At 38.4% G+C, this 20,484-nt stretch overlaps 1 protein-coding gene across 3 annotated transcripts in view; it reads left to right on the forward strand.

Annotated features, from left to right (window-relative positions):
- mprip (myosin phosphatase Rho interacting protein) overlaps positions 1 to 20,484 on the forward strand; it is a 269,104-nt gene that overhangs the window by 107,985 nt on the left and 140,635 nt on the right. For all 3 annotated transcript variants that reach the window (XM_052032879.1, XM_052032878.1, XM_052032880.1), the window contains exon 5: positions 14,975 to 15,059. In XM_052032879.1, coding sequence (XP_051888839.1) covers positions 14,975 to 15,059 — 85 coding nt within the window. The remainder of the gene's footprint in view (positions 1 to 14,974; positions 15,060 to 20,484) is intronic.

The following is a 20,484-nucleotide window of genomic DNA, read 5'->3' on the forward strand; positions in this document are numbered from 1 at the left end:
GTGTCTGGTCCCTTGTATCTGCTTCATTATTCAGTAAGATCTTGACCAATTTTGTTAAACCACCCTACCACTTTCTTCCATGTCTCTTTATTCCATAATAGACTTTGCAACTTATCCTTTGCATCCCTGTTGGGTAGACAATTCCATTGGAACACTGCCTTCTGGGTGAATAAGTTTCTTGAATGGTGACCCCTTATTTTGAGAGTCTGATTCTTGGTTCTAGACACTCCATCCTGGGGAACAATACCACATTAATCCAGAGCCCCAGAACAATTTTGTACATTTCAGGAATCGATCTGATGAGCCTTTGCTGTTAATTGCTTCATGTTGTAGGAAAAATAGTGGAATAACTTGTAAAAAAAAAGTTGAAAATAGCAAGAAACCTAGTATTAGACTGAATTGTCTGATCCACTGAACAGCAATTACTGCTGTAACTGCTGACACTTCATGCCTGAAGGGGACTAGATAGGCACAGTGAGTTATTCTTTGTCGAAATGGTGACCTTTTAACCATTTTCTCACCTATTTGTCCATCTGTTACTGTGCTGTCTGCAAGAAATTTTCCGAACTTTGGGTTCAGCTAAAGATCTCCGGTGGCAATGACTTGGGGTTTGCTCAGATTTTGGGGATACCTGGATTTGCTGAGTGATAAGAAGCCCAGATTACTTGACATCTCAGGAAGCAATGGGGTCTGTGGCTAATTCTGGGGGTTGGAAGGTGTGTGTGTGTTTGTTGCAGGAACTGCATTTAGTTTTATTTTTGTCATGCTTTTAAGTACCTTTTGTTTCTAACATTTTGGGAAGAATCTAACATTCGTCCAGAGCACTGAGTATCAGAAGCAGGCAAGAGCAAATAAAATGGCCTTTCTATCCACTCCGTTCGCCTTCCCATTTGTCTGTTGTGGGATGAAGATTGCCCAAATAAGGAGCAACATCCAGGAGGGAAAGGAGGTTGCATGTTAACCAAGATTGGGCTTGCCTTTTCCATCCAAAGGCCAATTGATCTGTAAACGTTACTTTGCTGAATTCCTGCACAGTTCATTTCTTACCTTAAGATGGCTGAGTTACAATTCATGCCATTTGACCTCCAAAGGACATGTACTTCAGACAAGATGACAATCAAGAAAAGATTTTGGCTGTTCAACTTAATTCCCTGGCCACTTTAAATATAACTTTGTCTTGGTAATAAACTGCTTTGCTGTTTCACCAGCAAATGGAAGAGATTTAGACAAAGAGCATCCTATGTTAGTTTACTCTTTGTTTTGGTTAGGAATGTAATTGGATGGATGATTAAGTGTGTCAACTCAGGAGATCCAGAATCCACACTATCCACAAAACAAGTTTCATCCTGGTGGCTACCTTACAGGGGAAGTGTTTTTTAAAATGTGGGATTGTAGAGAGGGTTCCAAAGCAGAAGATGCTTCTGGGTGGAGGAAGAAATCAAGAGAATTAGAAACTCACAGGGCTAAAGGTGGGCAAGTCACCGGGACCTAATGGCTTTCACGCAAGGATATTAAAGGAAGTGGCTGCAGGATATAGTTAACCCATTGGTTGAATTTTTTTGAAAATTCATTACATTCCCGAAGCGTACCAGAGGATTGGAAAACGGCTAATGCGATTCCCAGAAGGCAAGGACCTGTAGGCCAGTTAGTTTAACATCAATTGTTGGCAAGATGCGAAAGTTATTTCCTCTTCGATTATTGACAAATAACTAATCAATTAGGAAAGCTGAATCTAATCAAACCTAGCCAACATGGTTTTATGAAAGGTAAATCATGTTTGACAAATTTGCTAGAATCCTTTGAGCATATGGCATGGAAAATTGATATGGGGAACCTGTAGATGTAGTGTATTTAGATTTCCAAAAGGCATTTGACAAGATGCCACATAAGAGCCTGGTGCATAAATTAAGATCCTAAGGTACTAGAGGAAATAGGTTAGCATGGATTGAAAACTGGCTGTCATGCAGAAAAACACAGAATTTGAATAAATGCCTCCTTTTACAGGGTGGAGGGATGTAATCAGTGGAGTATTGCAGGGATTGGTTCCTGGCCATCAATTTATTATTTACATTAATGACCTGGAGGATGGACTGAAATGTGAGGTTTCCAAGTTTACTGATGATATGGAAATAGGTGGAGGGGTGTGCTGTGATCAGTACACTGATTCTTCATTGGAATGTGGATAGATTGGATGAAAATCTGGCAAATGGAGTTTCACCTGGGGAAGTGTGAGGTCATGCACTTCCGCAAGAGGAATCAAAAGGTGGATTATTTTCTAAATGGAGAGAGACTGCAAGTGAGTTCAGTTAGAGGGAATCTAGGTATTCTAGTGCATGAATCACAAAGTTAGCAGGCAGGTCCAACAAGTAGTTTAGAAGGCAAATAGCATTTTGGCCTTATTGCGAAGGGGTTGGAGTTTAAGAATTGGGTGGTTTTGTTACAGTTGTACAAGGTGTTGGTGAGGCCAACCCTGGCACGCTGCGCACAGGTTTGGTTCACTTAACTAAACAAGTGTATAGTAGCAGTGGAGGCAGTCCAAAAGAGATTCTCCAAGCTAATTTCTGGGATGAGGATGTTGTCCTGTCAAGCTAGAATAGACTGTTTGGATCTGTATAAGATCCTAAGGGGGCTTGATGGGGTGGAAGTCGATGTTCTCACTTGTTGGAGAATCACGAAAAGGGGAATGTAGCTGCAAAATAACCATTGAGGTGCACAGAAATTTCTCTGGAATTCTGTTACTGAGAGTAGTGGAGATGGATAAATATTTGAAAGATTGAGGAATTGTGGGCCAGTATAGACCAGCCATGATCATATTTAATGTTGGGGCATGCTTAAGGGGCCTGGTGGCCTACCCCTGCTCCTATCATCTTAGGTTCTTGTGAGTTGTTGGGACAAATGATCAGAATCGGGTTTATTATCACTGTCTTATGGCGTGAAATGTGTTGTTTTGTGGCAGCAGTACAGTGCAAAGACATAAAATTACTATAAATTACAAGATAAATAGTGCAAAAAAAGAAGGATGAGGTAGTATTTATGGGCTGTTCAGAAATCTGATGGCAGAGGGGAAGAAGCTGTTTCTGAATTGTTCAATGTGGGTCTTTAGGCTTCTGTACCTCCTCCCTGATGTTAGTAACGAGTAGAGGGCACGTCCCAGATGGTGAGGGTCCTAAATGATGGATGTTGCCGCCTTAAGGCAGTGCGTCTTGAAGATGTCCTTGATGGTGCGGACTGTTGTGCCTGTGATGGAGCTGGCTGAGTCAACAACCCTCTGCAGCCTCTTAATTGAAGCCTCCATACCAGCCTGTGATGCAACCAGTCAAAATGCTCTCCACCGTATAGCTATAGAAATTTGCAAGAGTCTTTGGTGACATACCACATCTCCTCAAACTCCTGACAAAGTAGAGCTGCCTTCTTCGTGATTGCATCATTGTGATGGGCCCAGGACAGATCCTCCAAGATGTTGACACCCAGGAACTTAAAGCTGCTCACCCTTTCCACTGCTGACCCCTCAATGAGGACTGGTGCTTATTGTCCTGACTTCTTCCTGAAGTCCACAATCAATTCCTTGATCTTGCTGACATTGAGTGCGAGGTTGTTGTTGCAACACCACTCAAGCAGCTGATCTATCTTACTCCTGTACACCACCTCATCACCATCTGAGATTTTACCAACAACAGTGGTGTCATCTGTGAATTTATAGATGGCATTTGAGCTGTGCTTAGCCACACAGTCGTGAGTGTAGAGAAAGTAGAGCAACAGGCTAAGCACACATCCTTGAGGTGTGCCTGTGCTGGTCGTCAGCGAGGAGGAGATATTATCACTGATCTGTACTAACTGTGGTCTCCCATCTCCCAATCAGGAAGGCGAGGATCCAGTTGCAGAGGGAGGTACAGAGGCCCAGGTTTAGAAGCTTGGTGATTAATACCGAGGGGATGATGGTGTTGAACGTCGAGCTATAATCAATAAACGGCAGCCTGACGTATGTTTTGCTGTTGTCTAGGTGCTCCAAAGCAGAGTGGAGAGCCAATGAGATTGCGTCTGCTGTAGAACTGCTGTGGTGGCAGGCAACTTGCAGCAGGTCCAGGTCCTTGCTCAGGCAGGAGTTAACTCCGGCTATGACCAACCTCTCAAAGCACTTCACTGTAGATGTGAGTGCTACCGGGTGATAGTTGTTGAGGAAACTCACCCTGCTCTTCTTTGGTGCTGGTATGATCGCTGCCCTTTTGAAGCAGGTGGGAACCTCAGACTGCAGCAGTGAGAGGTTGAAGATGTCCTTGAACACTCCAGCCAGTTGGTTGGCACAGGTTTTCTGTGCCCGCCAGGTACACCGTCAGGGCCTGACGTCTTGCAAGGGTTCACCCTTTTGAAGGACGTTCTGACATCAGCCTCCGAGACAGATCACATGGTCACCGAATGCTGTGAGGATTCGCACAGGTGAAGTGTTGTTCTCCCTTTCAAAGCATGCATAAAAGGTGTTGAGCTCATCAGGAAGTGAAACGTTACTGCCATTTATGCTGTTGGGTTTCGTCTGGTTGGAGGTAATGGCATGTAAACCCTGCTACAGCTGTCGTGCATCTGATTGTGTCTAATTTCACATGGAATTGCCTTTTTGCTCTCACAATGGGATGGGATATTAGGGAGGATTGTGGGAGTCGCCCAAATTGTTGAGGTAATGATCAAGAAGGTAAAGGTGGATTGGAGGCCTGTGGCTAAGTGAGGCCCTGTGCATGAACCTTGTCTGGCTCCATCTGGGACGTTGGGGCTGGGGGCTGCAGGGCACAGAAACGGCTATGGTTTGAGATGCCTGCTATTTATTGACGTGACAGTGATGAGTGTGAAAGTGTTTCCTGAAACCAGCAGCAAATCTGCTCACTTAGTCTGGTACTAGTGAGTCTAAATGAAGACATAGCAGGTTTGGTACCAGTCTTTGCCTTCGGCATCTCTATCCCGATAACTAGCGACACTGATTCACCATACACAAAGGCGTAGTGTAGCTCTACCTCACTGTATAATATCAATACTGAAAACATTGTGTGGTTTTATTGGCTGAAGGGATATTTTTGCTATCTGTCCTTGCTTTTGTTTGTAGGATTACTTGGACAGTAATACTCTGAAGGGATTCTAAATCGGTAGCAGCATACGTAGAAATATATATTTTTTGGCCTTAAACTCCCATGAAAGATTGGATGTGTTATCATTTACAAAACAGTGGTTGGTTTAAAAGGTTTGAAACAAAACTGAATTCAAACCTCTTTAACAAGATTTTAAATACACTTGAGGCATCAGGATATGATTAAAATAACTGGATTTAATGTTATGTAACATTTTGTTTATTATGATTTATAATGTAAAACATTGATATATTCATAAAATATACAACAGAACTTGCAGTTGGGAAATTTTTATTTCCTCATTATTTAATAATAAAGAAAATTCAGGTGTCAGCCCACCAAAGTTAAAAACAGATTTTTTGGTGGCAGGATTTGGTGCCTTTAATGCTTTCAAAAGGACATTGACTGTGTCTGCCAGTGAAATCAGTGGAGAGCAGCATTTGCCAGAGGGAGAGACTGCCAAACTCCAGGAATTAAGATGGATCATCAAGGCTTTGCCAAATGATGTGTATTGCAGCTATTATAGCTGGGTGAGAAGCTGGCAAGTGGTTAGTTCTATGCTCCAGCCTAATGAATAGTCGGCATGGATATCAAAAGAGAACAATATCTTGGCCAACCTTATTGAATTACTCGAAGATGTAACAGAGAGAGTAGACAATATTAATGGAGTAGATATAATTTATCTAAATTTTCAAAAGGTGTTTGATTAGGTACTCGCGATAGACTAATGAATAAGGTCTAACAATGTATGGGAGAAGTAGCAGATTGCTAGCAGGCTTCAAAGCAAAGCAGAGAGAGGGTACAAAGCCGTTTTATTGAGGAAGAAAGGGGGCTGTGGCCTTCCACAATGTTCTATGCTGCTGGTCAAAATTCACACTAGTGATTTAGACTTTGGATTCAAAAATATAATTAATAAATTTGCAGATGATACCAAATTGGAGGTGTGGGAGCTAATTTGGGGAAAGTCAATATTGGAGGACTGCAACAGATTACAAGAGGACAGTTTATAAATTTGCAGAACAGCCTAATACAAATAAATGCATGGTAGTACATTTTGTTTGGAAGAATAGGAAGTTCACATTATTTGGAAGGAGTGGAGAAACAAAGGATCTTGGAATACAAATACACCAATTTCTAAAAGTTGTGCCACAGATTAACCAAATGTTTGGCTTTATTTCTAGACGAGTATAACTGATAAATAAGGAGGTTGTGTAGAATCTGGTTCAAATTTTGGGTAGACCACACTTACAATATGATGACCATCAGTACTCTAAAATAGATATACAGACAGTATTCAATAAATTTGAGAGTAAATTGTAGCCTCATGCAGCAATTTATTCTTGTGTTATGATAAAATTAAAAACGTTGCATGTTATATATGATAAAGTTTAGTAAATCAAAACCCAGAGTTTTCTATTCAACTCTTGGACTGACTTACCTACAGCATGTAGAAAACCAGTATCTATTTCCTGGGTGGGAAAATATCTGATGCAAAAACAAGCTACAACAGTGCTTTATTAACTTATGCAGGTCATAGCAAGCAAGATAATTGTTTAAAAGGGTGAGGAAACTCTCCATAAAAGGATGACGTCAGAAAATACAAGGTTTATATACATCAGGAAAGGACAAACGCATTTCCCTTGAGAAAAGACTGATGGATGACTAATAGAGATCTATAAAATAATGAAAGGTTTTCATAGAGGGTGATTCAGAGAGAATGATTCCATTTGTGTGGATGAGCATAACTAGAGTCCATTAACATTAGATAATTACAAGAAATACAATAGGGAGTGGTAGAGAAACTTGTTTTCCCAAAGAGTCGTGAGAAAATTGGAGCTCTCCACTGTGGCAGGCAATAGTTAAGGCAAATACAGCAGCTGTATTTAGGTGGAGGCTGGACAAGAACATGAGGAAGAAAAGACTAGAGGATTTTACTGATGTATTTAAGTGAGGAAGGATGAGAGGAGGCTTGGTGCAGCCTAAGCACTGGTTGGAACAAATGGCCATATATCTTGTATGAATGGAGGGAAAATCAGAAATTCGGCTGATGGGGGTAGTAGTACTTATAAATAGGGGTGTCTTCAGGGGAAATGCAGTGAACAGGGAAAAAATCTGTATGTCAGGGACACCTAGAAGGTTAAATATGTTGAAATGTGGGAGATGGAAAATTGCTATTCTTGCTTCATTCATTGTACAATGATGGAAAGTTAGGCACATGTATCTGACTACAAGGTCAAAAAGAAAAGGAAGAAAATAGTGTGTGAAAGACAACAGGGTTCTAATTTATTGGGGCCTTTAGTTATTGAAATATAAATTTAGGAATAGACTAACTGTCCAGAGGCTCGGATGGTAAATAACAGATTCATGATAAATCTTATGAGTGGATAAAAATTTAGCTGAAATACAGAAAGCAGCATGTATTTGTTGGAAGAGTAAAGCTTGACTGAGTGTGAAATGAATGTTGAATGGAGTGCTCAGGAATTGATGCTGGGCTATTGATGCTTCTAATTTACACCAATGTCAGGGTGAGGTTGCAGCTTGGGAACTACAGAATGATGTAGAGCACTAGCAGATAAAATGTAATGCAAACATGAGTCATTGTATACTGAAATAAAAAAGAACAGATACCGTAAATTGTTTTGAAATTATAAAGGATGAATGTGATTGACTCTGAGTAACATATCCTATTATTGCAGACAGGTAATCAACAAAGCCAATAGAGTATGAGATTGTTAGAAAAATGAAAAGTACTGGTCAGACTAAGTCGTACTGAAACATTACAGTACTGCAATAATTGGAATAGTATTTCAGTTTACCAAAGCACATGGGATACATGCACGATTTTGAGGGTGGTCAACTATTTTTGATGTATTGGATGTTATAGTCTGAGAAGATGATTGAGAACTGACCTTGAAGTGTGACAGGAAAAGTATATCTCAAAGATTTTCAAGCTGAATGTGCTTTGCATTAACAAAAAACAAATTTAGGACTTTTTTAAAAACTAATTTGAGGATTAACAAACCAATGAAATGGCACACAGATTAGATAGACGATCAGAACCTAGAGTTGTTTAATAGAAGTGAAATAGTAACATTGAATGGATGAAGACCATATATACCTTTTGGTAAGTAACTGAAGGTTTTGAGACTAATTGCACGTGCATTTTTGTTATGTTTGTTTGTTAGATACTAATTGTTCATTATCATTTCATGTGAACGTGCACAGCCTGTAGTGGTCCTGTCGAATCAACCTTCACCAATAATGTTGATGGAATGGCCCTCTGTTCTGCACCAAGGGCAATTACATTGTAAAAATGCAACATACTTCATGGCAATCTCCCATAATGAGTTGACTCTCTTGAGTTGACTGAAACGTTCCCTCTTGAGTGGATGGGACAACAGACCTTGCCCTGTCACAAAAAGGGGGAAAAAAAACAGAAAAATGATAATGGAATTAACTGCTGACTGCAGCTGAAGATGGTACAGTTAGATGAAGAGTATAGAAATATTATAAAGTAAATCACTTGTCATAAAACACTATTGTAACTTGTATGTCAATGTCGATGGAGGAATGGTTTAGTGAGATTTTTTTTCCTTTTAACAAAAATGTTTTGATATCTTGGTCACAAGATCCTTGGCGTTTTGCATTGAGTCAGCATAGAAATTAGATCTCCAGCCTTTCGCATTTCATCTTGAGTGAGGATGCACCTGGATGATACCCCAGCTACAGGTTATCCTCTTTAGGCAATAGCTTAATTTAAGGACAGAGGCAAAGTCACTTGAATCATGAAGTATGTAATTTTCTTGGACACAAAGATGTTTGTTTTGCTTCTGTTTTAATTAATAAAAGTAAACAAGTAAAAGTTATGGGATTCTTTTTTCATACTTTGGTGAGAACAACAAATACTTTATTCATACTTGGTACCTTGACGTTGTGTGGTTTTGAAATTTTGGAATTATTAGATCAACATCTTCCTTTTAGTGACATTTTCCCAAACAATAACCAGTAGTAGAACTTACTGTATTACATACAAAAGGTTTTTGCAGTTATTTAAGTCACATACTCGTGCATCATGGATGTCCCACATTTTCTGAAGTAGTGCTACATTTATTCAGTATTTGATCAAAAAGCTAATTTTGTTTGGTTCCAAGCTTATTTAAGCCTTTTGGCCTATTTATGCTTGGGTCACTTGAGAATCAGCCATTGCTATCTTGTTATGGAAATTTTGACAAGTTAAATTCTCCATTTCCCTGTAGAGAACTTAATTTAGCCGCATGTAAGATCGTATGCAGACTTCTTGAATGCATTTAGAAGACTTTAACTTTGATTCACAGATTGTGAATGGGAAGCTTATATTGTAGATAAGATGCATTTGCTTAGCATTCTGACATTTCAATGAACAGGCCTTTCCAGCTTAATTTGTTTTCAAGAAATTACTTGTATAACTGATTTGTCTATGCAGTAATATCAATTTAACTAAAACTGTTTACACCATCTAAATGTTCATAGACTTCCCAGTTGCATTTCTACTGTCAAGTTTCTTTTCTTTTTCTGTATGATTAAAAACTATTCATGGGGGAGTTTCCATGCTCCACAGCCATTCATCCGTTTACACAAATATTTTGCCAGTCATGACCTTCAGAAGCTAATAAGACACCGTTTTCATTTTATATTAATCATTTTTCCGCCCAGAAAATGGACAGGAGATTCAAACATCCCACAATATATGTTACTTGTTCAATAGGTAAATAAGTCCAAGAGCTGAATAGAAAACTTTCTGTCTGCATTTTGATTTACTAACTGCTGAGCGAGTTGCACATTTTTTTAAAAGAAGTTGTTAGTTATTGATGTTTGATATATTCTATACTGATGCCAAGTTGTAAGAAAGATTTCAAGGCAATTGAGCTTAATTTCTACTGTCTTTGCCTGCTTCCACTTGGAAAAAGAAATGGTGGTGGCGCAGTTGTCAAAGTACTGGATTAGTAATCTTGAGGCTGGGCAGACCAGAGTTTAAATCCCACTGTGGTAGCTATGGAATTTAAGTTCAGTTAATAATGTAATAAAGTTTTTTTAAAAAAAAAGATAAGTAAATAGAAATGGACCCCAAAAAACACCCAAAGTAAGAGGTAGCCTGTTAAGTACTGAAGAGACATTTCTGCCCTCAAAGGATGGTAAATCTTGGAATTCTGTGGAGGGTCAGTCATTGATGACCTTCAAAGCAGAGATTGGACAAACAAGGAATCAAGAGAAAGAGCAAGAAAATGGTGCTTGCAGTAGAAGATCAGCCATGATTTTATTGAATGGTGAAGAAGACTTGAGGTGCTGAATGGCTTGCCTATTTCATATGTTTACCAGAGTGTTGCACTGGAAACTCAAAGTACTAAATTGCAACACAAATGATGCTTTCGGCATAATTGTCATTACAAGCGGTAGTATGCCTTCACCTAAATTTGTTGTACTTAGTTTTTGCTATGTATGGATGATAACAAAGAAAGTTTATTCACATGTTCTTAGAACAAATCTCCAAAGAAAATGCAAAACACTGCAGATTGTTTTAGGGCACAAATGTAAATGTGTCAATGTGCATCAGTTTAACTTTGTATCAAAATGTATTGCAGTAAATTTTGGGGGCTTTGGAAGGTGTCAAAGTGGAAGACCATCCGTGGCACCTGGAATGCATAGCAGAAATGATGATGTTATCAAAGTAGGTTCCATATCTACAAGTTGCATCAGTGCACTCATTAGCGTTTCAAAAGTGAACATTAACCACTCCACAAAATTGTCTTCCTCTTAACAATTACTCATACTGGAAGCTAAATGCTGGAACATGCGTTACTATTATTGCCAGTTGTCCTTTAATATGCTGTGATGGAATTTGGAGTCTGAGGCAACTCTTCAAGAATGTGTGGCTTTTGCTAATTATGAAGATTGCAGATGAGATTTATTTCATTATTTGTACACTTGTTGAATTTCTAAATAAAGCTTGTATATTGACCAGTATTCATTTATTTGAATTGTTTCTGAGGAGCAGTTGCTGTTGTAGTAAAGGAAACAATAGCAATCAAATTACACAACAAACGACAGTGAAATGACCAAATATATTCCAATTAAGTTAGAGAAATTTTAGTTAGGGTAAAGGCAGTAAGGGTTGAAAAGACTTGCTTCTACTCCAGTTTCGTAGGTTCTGAGATAGATGTTGAGGCCAATGTGGGATCTGCAGACTCCATCATGGGTGGGCAGGTAGGTAGTATGGGAGATAGCATACTCCTTCCACACTTTTTGTTGGCTTCCACGTATTCCTGACAATGAAACTCGAGGTACTTGGTGGCATCTCAAATGCTCCTTCTCCATCTTGAGCAGTGTTGGGCCAGGGATTCCCACAGATTGGTGAAGATGGTACACTGTTTTTAAAGCTTCTTTGAAAAAAAAATCCTTGAAGCACTTCCTCTGCTTTCTTGGAAATCTGTTACTATGATGGAGCTCATAGCAGTGTGCTTGTTTGGGGAGTATGGGGTCAGGTGCATGAGTGATGTGGCCGGCCTAACAGTGCCTGCTAGCGTGATGTTGGATTGAGAGAGAATAGTTTATTTATCTTGCCAGTGGAATTGGAAGATTTTTGTGGGGGTAGTTCTGGTGGTATTTCTCCAGGGGTTTGAGGTGTTTTCCACATCTAAAGTGTACAGGAGGGTGTGGATTACTGCTGCCTGGTAGATCATGAGCTTTGTACTTGGCTTGAGGTCTTGTTATTTGAACACTGAGGCCTCAGACATCCAAAGGCTGTGCTGGAACACTGGAGGTAATGTGGATGTCTGCTGTCATTGAGGGATGGCTCTTGAGACATCAAAAGTGGTCTGCATTTTCAGAAGTCTCATTATGGGGCAGTGTTGTGGAGCCACAGAACATCAGTAGAGGACCTATGCTTTGTGGGTATTTAGAGTAAGGCTCACTTTCTCGTACTCAACAATGACTTGGAGGTCAGTGTGCAAGTGTTGTCTGCGTACTGAAACGTAATGATTGAGGTTAGAGAAATCTTGGTTCTGGAGTGGAAGTGATACAGATTGAACAAATTACCATTTGTCCTGTAGATGAGTTCAACTCCAATGGGAAGCTTGTTGGAGGTCATGTGCAATATTAGATTGAGAAAAACGTGGGAGCAATGAAACAACCTTGCTAGATGCTAGTTGGCATTGATTTTAGGTGGTGGACACATCAAAGCTGCAAAGTGTATGCCCAGGATTTTGTCCTTGTGGATCTGAAGAGGGTCTTGAATCCACAACCTCAGATTCTTAAGCAAGAATCCAACCACCTGAGGCACAGCTGAATTGAAATTGCTATCTATTTTAATGTATGTCACTTGTTAAATTAAGCACAATCAATCTCTCACACACAGGCTCTCCAGCTGCTACTTTGAATATTGGATGGATGTTTTTCTACCTCTCTTAGGAAGCCTCTCTACTGTGGGCAGGACATTCAAATTTCACATCAAAACCTCTTTTATTGGTCAAAAAGAGCAGCCAACACATGACGGTCTTTCTTTCCATCACCCATAAATTGTGGAATTATCAAATGGATGCTTTATGCTAGTCTTTCTTTGGCATATCAACATCCCTTGCTTAGCATCAGTAGTGGAGAAGATGAGAGAATCTCTTATTAAGGAAGCCATAACTAGGCACTGAGAAAACAGTAATTGGATTAGGTAAAGTCCAAATGGATTTGTGAAAGGGAAATCTTGTTAAACAAATCTGTTACGAGTTCTTTGAGGTCCTAAACAGAATAGATAAAGGAAAATGCCATGCAGAAGGTCCTTGGTGGGTGATACACAAGAGGTTGTTAAACGAAGTAGTATCCTTGCATGGATTAAGGTTTGGTTAACAGAGTTGAAATAAAAGGTCACTTTGTGGAGGGGGGGGGGTTGGTGGGGGTGGGTGGGGAAGGTTGGGAGGCTACCGCTAGTAGGGTCTGCATGAATTGTTGCTGGGCCTCAGTAGTTCACAATCTCTATCAGAGATTTGAATGAGAAGACAAAATATTCCAAGTTCTGGAAATAGAGAACTGGGTCGCTGTGCAAGTTCTGAGAAGGATGCAGAGAGGCTTTAAGGGAAATGTAGGCTAAGTGAATGATTGAGGATGTGACTGATGGGATATAATGTGGAAAAGTGCAAGAACAGTTTTGGTAGAAAAAAGAAGTATATTTTTTAAATGGTGAGAGATTAAAAGTGTTGGTGTTCAGCATGTCCTTGTGTCAGCAAGTTAACTTTGTGTACAGCAAGTAATTAGGAAGGTAAATTATATTGCTGTAGTTATAGTGCCCTGATGAGAGATGAGACCACAGCTGTGATGCTGCTTAAGCAGGATATACCTGCATTAGAGGAAGTGCAATGAAGTTTCACTGGATTAACTCATGAGATGGAGAGATTTGTCACAAGGACAGAATAAGCAAACCTCTCATATTTTTGAGTTTAGAAGAATGAGGTATGATGAATGAGGTGCGATCTCATTGAAACATATAAAATTCTTATCGGGCTTGAGAGGATAGTTGCGGGGATGATTCTTCCCCTGGCTGAGGTATTTTTTGTCTGGGATCGTCATCTCACAGTAATGGGTCCTCTGTTCAGGACTGAAGAAGTTTCTTCACATGAAGAAAAGTGAATCTTCAGGATTCTCAATCTAAGAGCACTGTAGTGGTTCAGTTGCTGAGTATATTCAAGACAATATATTTTTGAATATTAAGGTATTCAAGGGGGATAGGGTTAGTGCCACTGAAATAAAACAAAATGTTAGGGAATGGCAGCAGAGATGCGAGAGGCAAAAAGCCCACTCTTGTTTATGTCGTTGTCCTAGGAGCAGGAATTGGTGTGGTGCAGAAACAGCTATTTGCATCAAGTGGCAATCAGAAAATGGCAAATTCTCTGGTTATTATACTGTATGAATCTGAAGGATTGATCAGGATTGAAAACCAAAAAAATCAGATTTTGTTCTCGAGATGAAATTCACAATTCCTTGCATTTTAAATTAAAAAAAACTAATAGATTTACTGTTTGGTTGCAGTCTGAATGGAAATAAGATTATTAATAAACTCTAGTATTTGTCTTCATATTTGACTAAAAATATCAATATATACTCATGGTTGTTCAAAATAAAACATGAATCTCTCACAGAATGGATTCAGATTGTTTTCAAGCTTAACAGTGCATGCATGGAATAGGAGGTGGTCATGAGCAAGGTTAGTCCCTTGCAAACATCAAGGTCCCCGTCGACTTGCTGTTTAAAGACTTCTTTGTTTAGGTCGGACTCCCAAGGCCTGGCTCATAGTTTGGACAAAGTGTAGCTTTTGGGTTGTGTTGGAGGATGAATAATTAATTAGACATACACCGCAGATGTAATTCAATCCTCATTTTAAAGTCATGGATTCTGTCCTATTTGTGCACTTCCCCAATAAAGTTCAAACCTCCACATTAAAATTTGAAGCCATCTAATTTTTAACATGACGCACTGCAATCACACCCACCTACCAGTTGTGATGCTGCACCTCCTCCTTAATGTAGATGGTGTAATTTCAGAATGACAAATTTACATGCAGTGTTTATAGTGTTGTTATAGACATACAAATTTAGGCAGTATTTACAGGACATGCAAACAAATGTCAGCTAGTACTTGTGTACTAGAATCTAATTACAAATGGGAAATATAATCTTGTTTACTCTTGATCTGCTGTATTTGCTTCAGAATTCAGGATGATTAGAAATAATTTCAGATGTTACCTTGATATTCTAAGACTTAATTCGTTTTTGACATTTAAAAAAAATTTGTTTATAGTCAGACTGCAGAATCTTTTATTAATAATTATTTTTTCATTTTTATAGATGGTTTGATCAATTGATGGTGTATCCAAAAACCAATAAGCAAAATCAGAAGAAGAAACGAAAGGTTGAACCTACAACTGTACAGGTACAATCTATAATTAAACCCTGACTATTTAGTAATGTCTAATATTAAGTGGTGAATACCTTGAGATGGAATAACAAATAACTTAGATACGATGTAAAAGAAAATAAGGCATATATCTGTATTTCATTTTAAATCCAAGTTAACTACTTAAGGCATGGGTTTGTACTGGCCCACACTTTTCAGTAAGAATAATGTTGAGGCTTTAGCTCCTTGATATTAAGGAGTAAATCAGAGAGTTACCTGTGCAACTTGCACATTTAAACACTGGAATCTGGATGTTGCTCTCTGAGTTGCTGTGCTGCTCCACAATCTACTGTGCCAGTACCTCACCAGGAGGTTTGGCAATTGACATATGAAGGAGACAACATTGACCATTTTTAAAAACCTGCTAACTACAGCTGATAAAGTTAAGTCTTCTCAATCAAGTTTAAGTACATTTTTAAGAATTTCATTAATCTTATTTACTACTGAACAAACCCCACATTACTGAAATCTCATGCAAATTTTATTTTAACTTTTCTTTATTTTATATCTCAATACCTTCCTTCTTTAAAATAAATCTTTACTTTCTGTATATAATACTGCAGTGAATTAAATAGTCTAATTTATTGGTTTAATTTTTTTTCATGCCTTGGTAAAGGTTTTTCAGTCTGATTTGTCGAAGAGACGACTTGTTTGTAAGGCTGCTAGGTGCCCTGTAGCAAAATGTTACAATGCTTTGACTTGTCATGATAATTTGTAATTTGCACTTTTTAAAAACTCCAGTTTTACTTGTATGTGCATAATGAGAGTGAGAGGTGTTAATTTGCCTTTGACTATGCTATCCAGGTCATCATATTTTGGTAAAAACTTGTATGCACAAGCTAAGCAAACAATATACACAACAAAATAACATTAAATATATGGTGGATCAAAGGTTATATTTTCTGCTGAGAAGAATTTTGCTTGCTAGCTGCTTTTGACATAAAACTTTTTGTTGACTGGGGTTCAACAGGGTAAAGAAAAATTGAGAAATATGACAGAACAAACTTGATTCCTATCACCTGAAGCCTTTTTGGGAATATCTATTGTCAGTTCTTTGAATTGAATAACAATGATGACTCAGATATTTAGGTTCAGGTTCAAAAATTCAATACTAAATGTAGTAGTCTTTTGGCTGTTTGTTGGGCAATGTGTAGTAGGAAAGCTATCTGCTCATAATTAGTGATTTCACCGTCTAAAATGGGCATAGCATCTTCTTTTGAACAGAATGAGACAAATTCAAGTAAGTTACAATTAAGAAAACATTGTTACTGTTCTATCTTTGTCCTGTGCTCTGTAAATAGAGTAGTTTTGAAATTTCTGCCCTGTAGTTTTGAAATTTCTGCCCTGTAATTTTTGGCATTGTAGAGAAATCAGATTTCTATGAAACAAAGTTAAATCTCATGTATTGAATGTATGTAATGAGGTGCCAAAGGTTTTTAATCCATTTGTTATTAGCACTGTTTATGACTGGTGACTAGTGAAAGAATAAAGCAAAAATATGCATGTGAGTAGAGAAAAGTAGAAGTGACGTGGTCGTCTTTTTGTGCAAATTGGCTGCTCCAGTTTCAAACTTACAGCAGAAACCACACAAATATTTGAATGTCCATGGGTCATGAAAAACAAAATAAAGTTCTTCTTCTCTACGGACCAGCTGCACCCTGTGCCTGTCACTGGTTACGTGAGAGTAATAACTAAGGCAAAGCAAATGAACATCATAAAAGAGATGTTCATGCACCATGAGTACATTTTAAGCCAATACAAATTACCCAAAAGCCCATGTTGCCCTATTATGCTTGCAGCAAGACAAATTTGATAACTGGAATAATATGTTGACATGAATGTCAATCAAGATTATAGAATATTGTGCAATGTCTAGGATACTTCTGGTGATTGGATAAATCAATTTTTTTTTACCATGTATGATTCTAGAAATTTTTATCCCTATCACATCAATTTATAACTTATGGTGATTGAGTAAAGCAAACTCATTTTTAACTGCAGTGTATTCTTGAGTCGTCTTGTGATTTGAGCCGCTTATCAAGAAATAGCTTAGTGCTAGTAATGCATTCGTAATAGGTCCATAAATGATTATTTTCAGTCTATCACCCCACTAGCTGCTTTGTTTATATTAGTTTCAATATGTTTTCATGAAAAGTGATTAACCAGTATCTTCCTTTTATTATCAGGGTTGAATTAAAAGCAGAATATTTTTAAATGCAAACTAGCAATTCTTCAGTCAAAAGTCATCTAATTCAACTTATCTCACCATTTTTCAGAAAATTGGTATCAATAAGGACCCACTGTGGTGGATAACGAGTACTGTTCAAGTGCTTTCCATTCACAAACAAAACTTATCATCTAGATGAAACTTTTGTACCAAGCAAGCTTCAATATGACAGTATTACATTGAACAATGGACAGATGACAGTTTCCAATGTTCAGCACTTCTTTGACTTCCATGATTGCACACTGTCACATGGAAATCAGATGCCAACACAGTGGCAGTTCCAGATCGTACAGAGCTGAGTCTGGATGCACTTTGCATCTGCCCCACTACCTCATTTTCTCTTCTCCAACCCCTCCCCACCCCCACCAATCCATCCCACCACCAAATTTTATTTCATGTGTGGCTGGTATACAAGGGCCCAGCCTATCTTTTAAAACATAAGCTTATTGTTTAATTTCACATTGTGTTTTTACTTTAATTTTTTTCTTTTTCTTTTCAACTTTCTAAAATTTCTGGAATCATTAAATCTGCCAATCTAAATCTGATTACATTCACTCCATGACTCTACAGCGTTTAGCTTTTCATGAACGTGTAGAATTTTGAATAGGCCTGGGTGGCATTGATTTTCTGGACCACAAGTGGAGCTACTTTCATTTAGGGAAATGTTAAACTTGTGGCTTGTCCTATGTTGATGGTGGAAAGCTTTTAGGGAGTCATCAACAACCACAGAATGCTTGGCCTTTGGCCTGCTCTTGTAATTGCAGTATTTAAGTGAATAATTCACTTGCTTCTGGTTAAGGGTGACCATCCTCCCCCTCCATCACATCCTCACAGATTATTAATAGGGTATTTATCAATGGTAAAGCCCTAGAATTTTGGAGAGACTAAACTGCTGTTGGAGATGGTCATTACCTGATTATCAGATTGGGTGAATATTACTTATTTGTTGGGTGAATATTACCTGCCATGGGTCATCCCAAACCTTGCTGCATGTAACCATGGACTGTGTCATCTGAGTTGTGAAGGGTATAGAACATGGTGTGATCATCAGCAACTTCCCTACTTGTTTATTATTAAGGAAGCCTCCAAGCATTTTTGTTTGGGTAGGCCTCCAACCAGATGAATCTCCACCTCCTCTCCCCCCTATTTTCTTTGACTTCATTGCTGGAGCTCCAGAATGCTATTTGCTGACAAACAATATTTTGATATAAGTGGTAGTCGTCCCTTTTCATATCATGTTTGGAATTCAGCATGTTTGTTTCATTACTGGACCAAGAATGTAATGAGATTTAGAGCCACGTATCTTGGAATGTAAACTGAGCATTGGTGGTCAGGTTATTAGTGACCAAAAGGAAATTGAACTGTCAGTGTTCCCCTTGTGGCTTTGTTAATGGTTGACAGTGTGCTGGTGGGGCAATTATTTACTAGATTGGATTTGGTCTACCTTTTTTGTGTGGTTAAGATGTACCTAGGCAATTGTTTTTGCATTTCAGATATATTAGAGAGCAAGCAGTCGTTCCAGTAATTTTAGTACTGTCTGAATATTGGTGAATTTTGCTGTGTACTAATCAACTTACTGTTGGAATGTTACTGTGCTGAATTTTCGCTCTTTCTATCCGGTCACATAGTATAATAAAGTGTATATGTGGTGTTTATAGTATACCTGCAGTGCATTGACTGGCCAGTTCAGCATTACTAGGACAAAGCTGCAGTTTTGGGTGCTAAATGTTTGTGGGGGTTGTGTGCAAGACAGTATGTCTCCTCTCCCATTGACTCATTGCCAACTATTTGCAAGGTTTGGGACTTGTTTGGGATGGTTCCTTGTCTACTCTGGATATAGCAAAGCTTTTAGCTCTCACTCCAGTCCCATGAAATGACCAAACTTTGGAATTACAGTTGTGATGCATGAGGAAGAATGGAGTCCAGGGAAGGCAAGAACTTCCCAGTTCTGTAGCCTTTCCATTGTCTTAAATACATCTTGCTTAAGCAAAACAATTTCAAGAAGAACAAATAAATAACAAAATAAGTTAAATAATATCTTGCATAGCTCATGTGAGTAATGTCAGATTACAAATCTGGTGCCTTGGCCAGGCATTGGGATTAGAGCTAAGGGGTAAGGTGGGTTTCTATGAAAATAATGTTTATGGTATGGGAAGAAGGATCCAGCTGACTTAGCACTGAATTCCAAATTTGAATGGAGGTGGTTTTAGGGTTTGGCAAGACCCAGCTACAAATGCAGATAGTTCTCATAACTGCTACAAAATAAGCCCAATTTTCATTAATTCTGCTTGGGTGTTTACAGAACAGCTCCTTATTGCTTGAGAACCCTTTTTAAACAAGCAGTGAAAACTCCCGAGTCCAAGTGAATTCTATTGACGCAAGAGTTAACGCTCATCGTATTATGTAGTCAAAAGATTGTATAACAACAATTTTGATTCTATTTTCATTTTTAGACCAGTTTTCCAGAGCATTAACTTTCAGTAGGTTTGTGTAAACATTTGGCTAAAGTCAAGTAATTTACAGAGCTATGTGACTTTCGTATCTCATAATGATTGCTATAGTATGTTCATTTATGTTATTGTGCACATTATTGCTGGTGCTAGCTCATTGAAGTACATGATGACAATGTAAGATTTTTTAGTCAGAGAACCTTTCTTTCTGTCCTTTCCAGAATTTTCTAGGCAAACAAATTGCCTGCTACTTTTAAGGAATTCTTAAAAGTAAACATCAATGCTGTCATTTTCTTTTAACATTTTTTAAATTTAAATGGCCAGCTATTTTATGAGTAACTAGCTGTCCACAAGGCTTAATAATACTGGTAGTTATTTTTGAATTTTTTTCCTTCTAGCTTTAACAATTGTTTGACATTATTGCACCTGGTAAAAATTGAGTCTAAATTTTTGCAGTGGGTATTTGCAGTAGTCAGTTTGTGGATTTGTGCACTGAAACTTTTGACATTACATGACAAGATCTGTGCTATGATGGGAGGAAAGTGAGATTAAATGATGGGGTGAATAGTGCATGATAACAAAAGCCTGGAGGAGTTGAAATTACCAACAGAATTCGAAGGGAATGTTGGAGATTTGGAATAATGTGACACCATAAACCCATTGCTACCCTGTGTCTCTGCCAGTCAACAGTCAAAGAATTTCATGAGAGAATCAGAAACACAGT

Source organism: Pristis pectinata, chromosome 18 (assembly GCF_009764475.1).
Source record: "Pristis pectinata isolate sPriPec2 chromosome 18, sPriPec2.1.pri, whole genome shotgun sequence".
In the NCBI taxonomy this organism is placed as follows: domain Eukaryota; kingdom Metazoa; phylum Chordata; class Chondrichthyes; order Rhinopristiformes; family Pristidae; genus Pristis; species Pristis pectinata.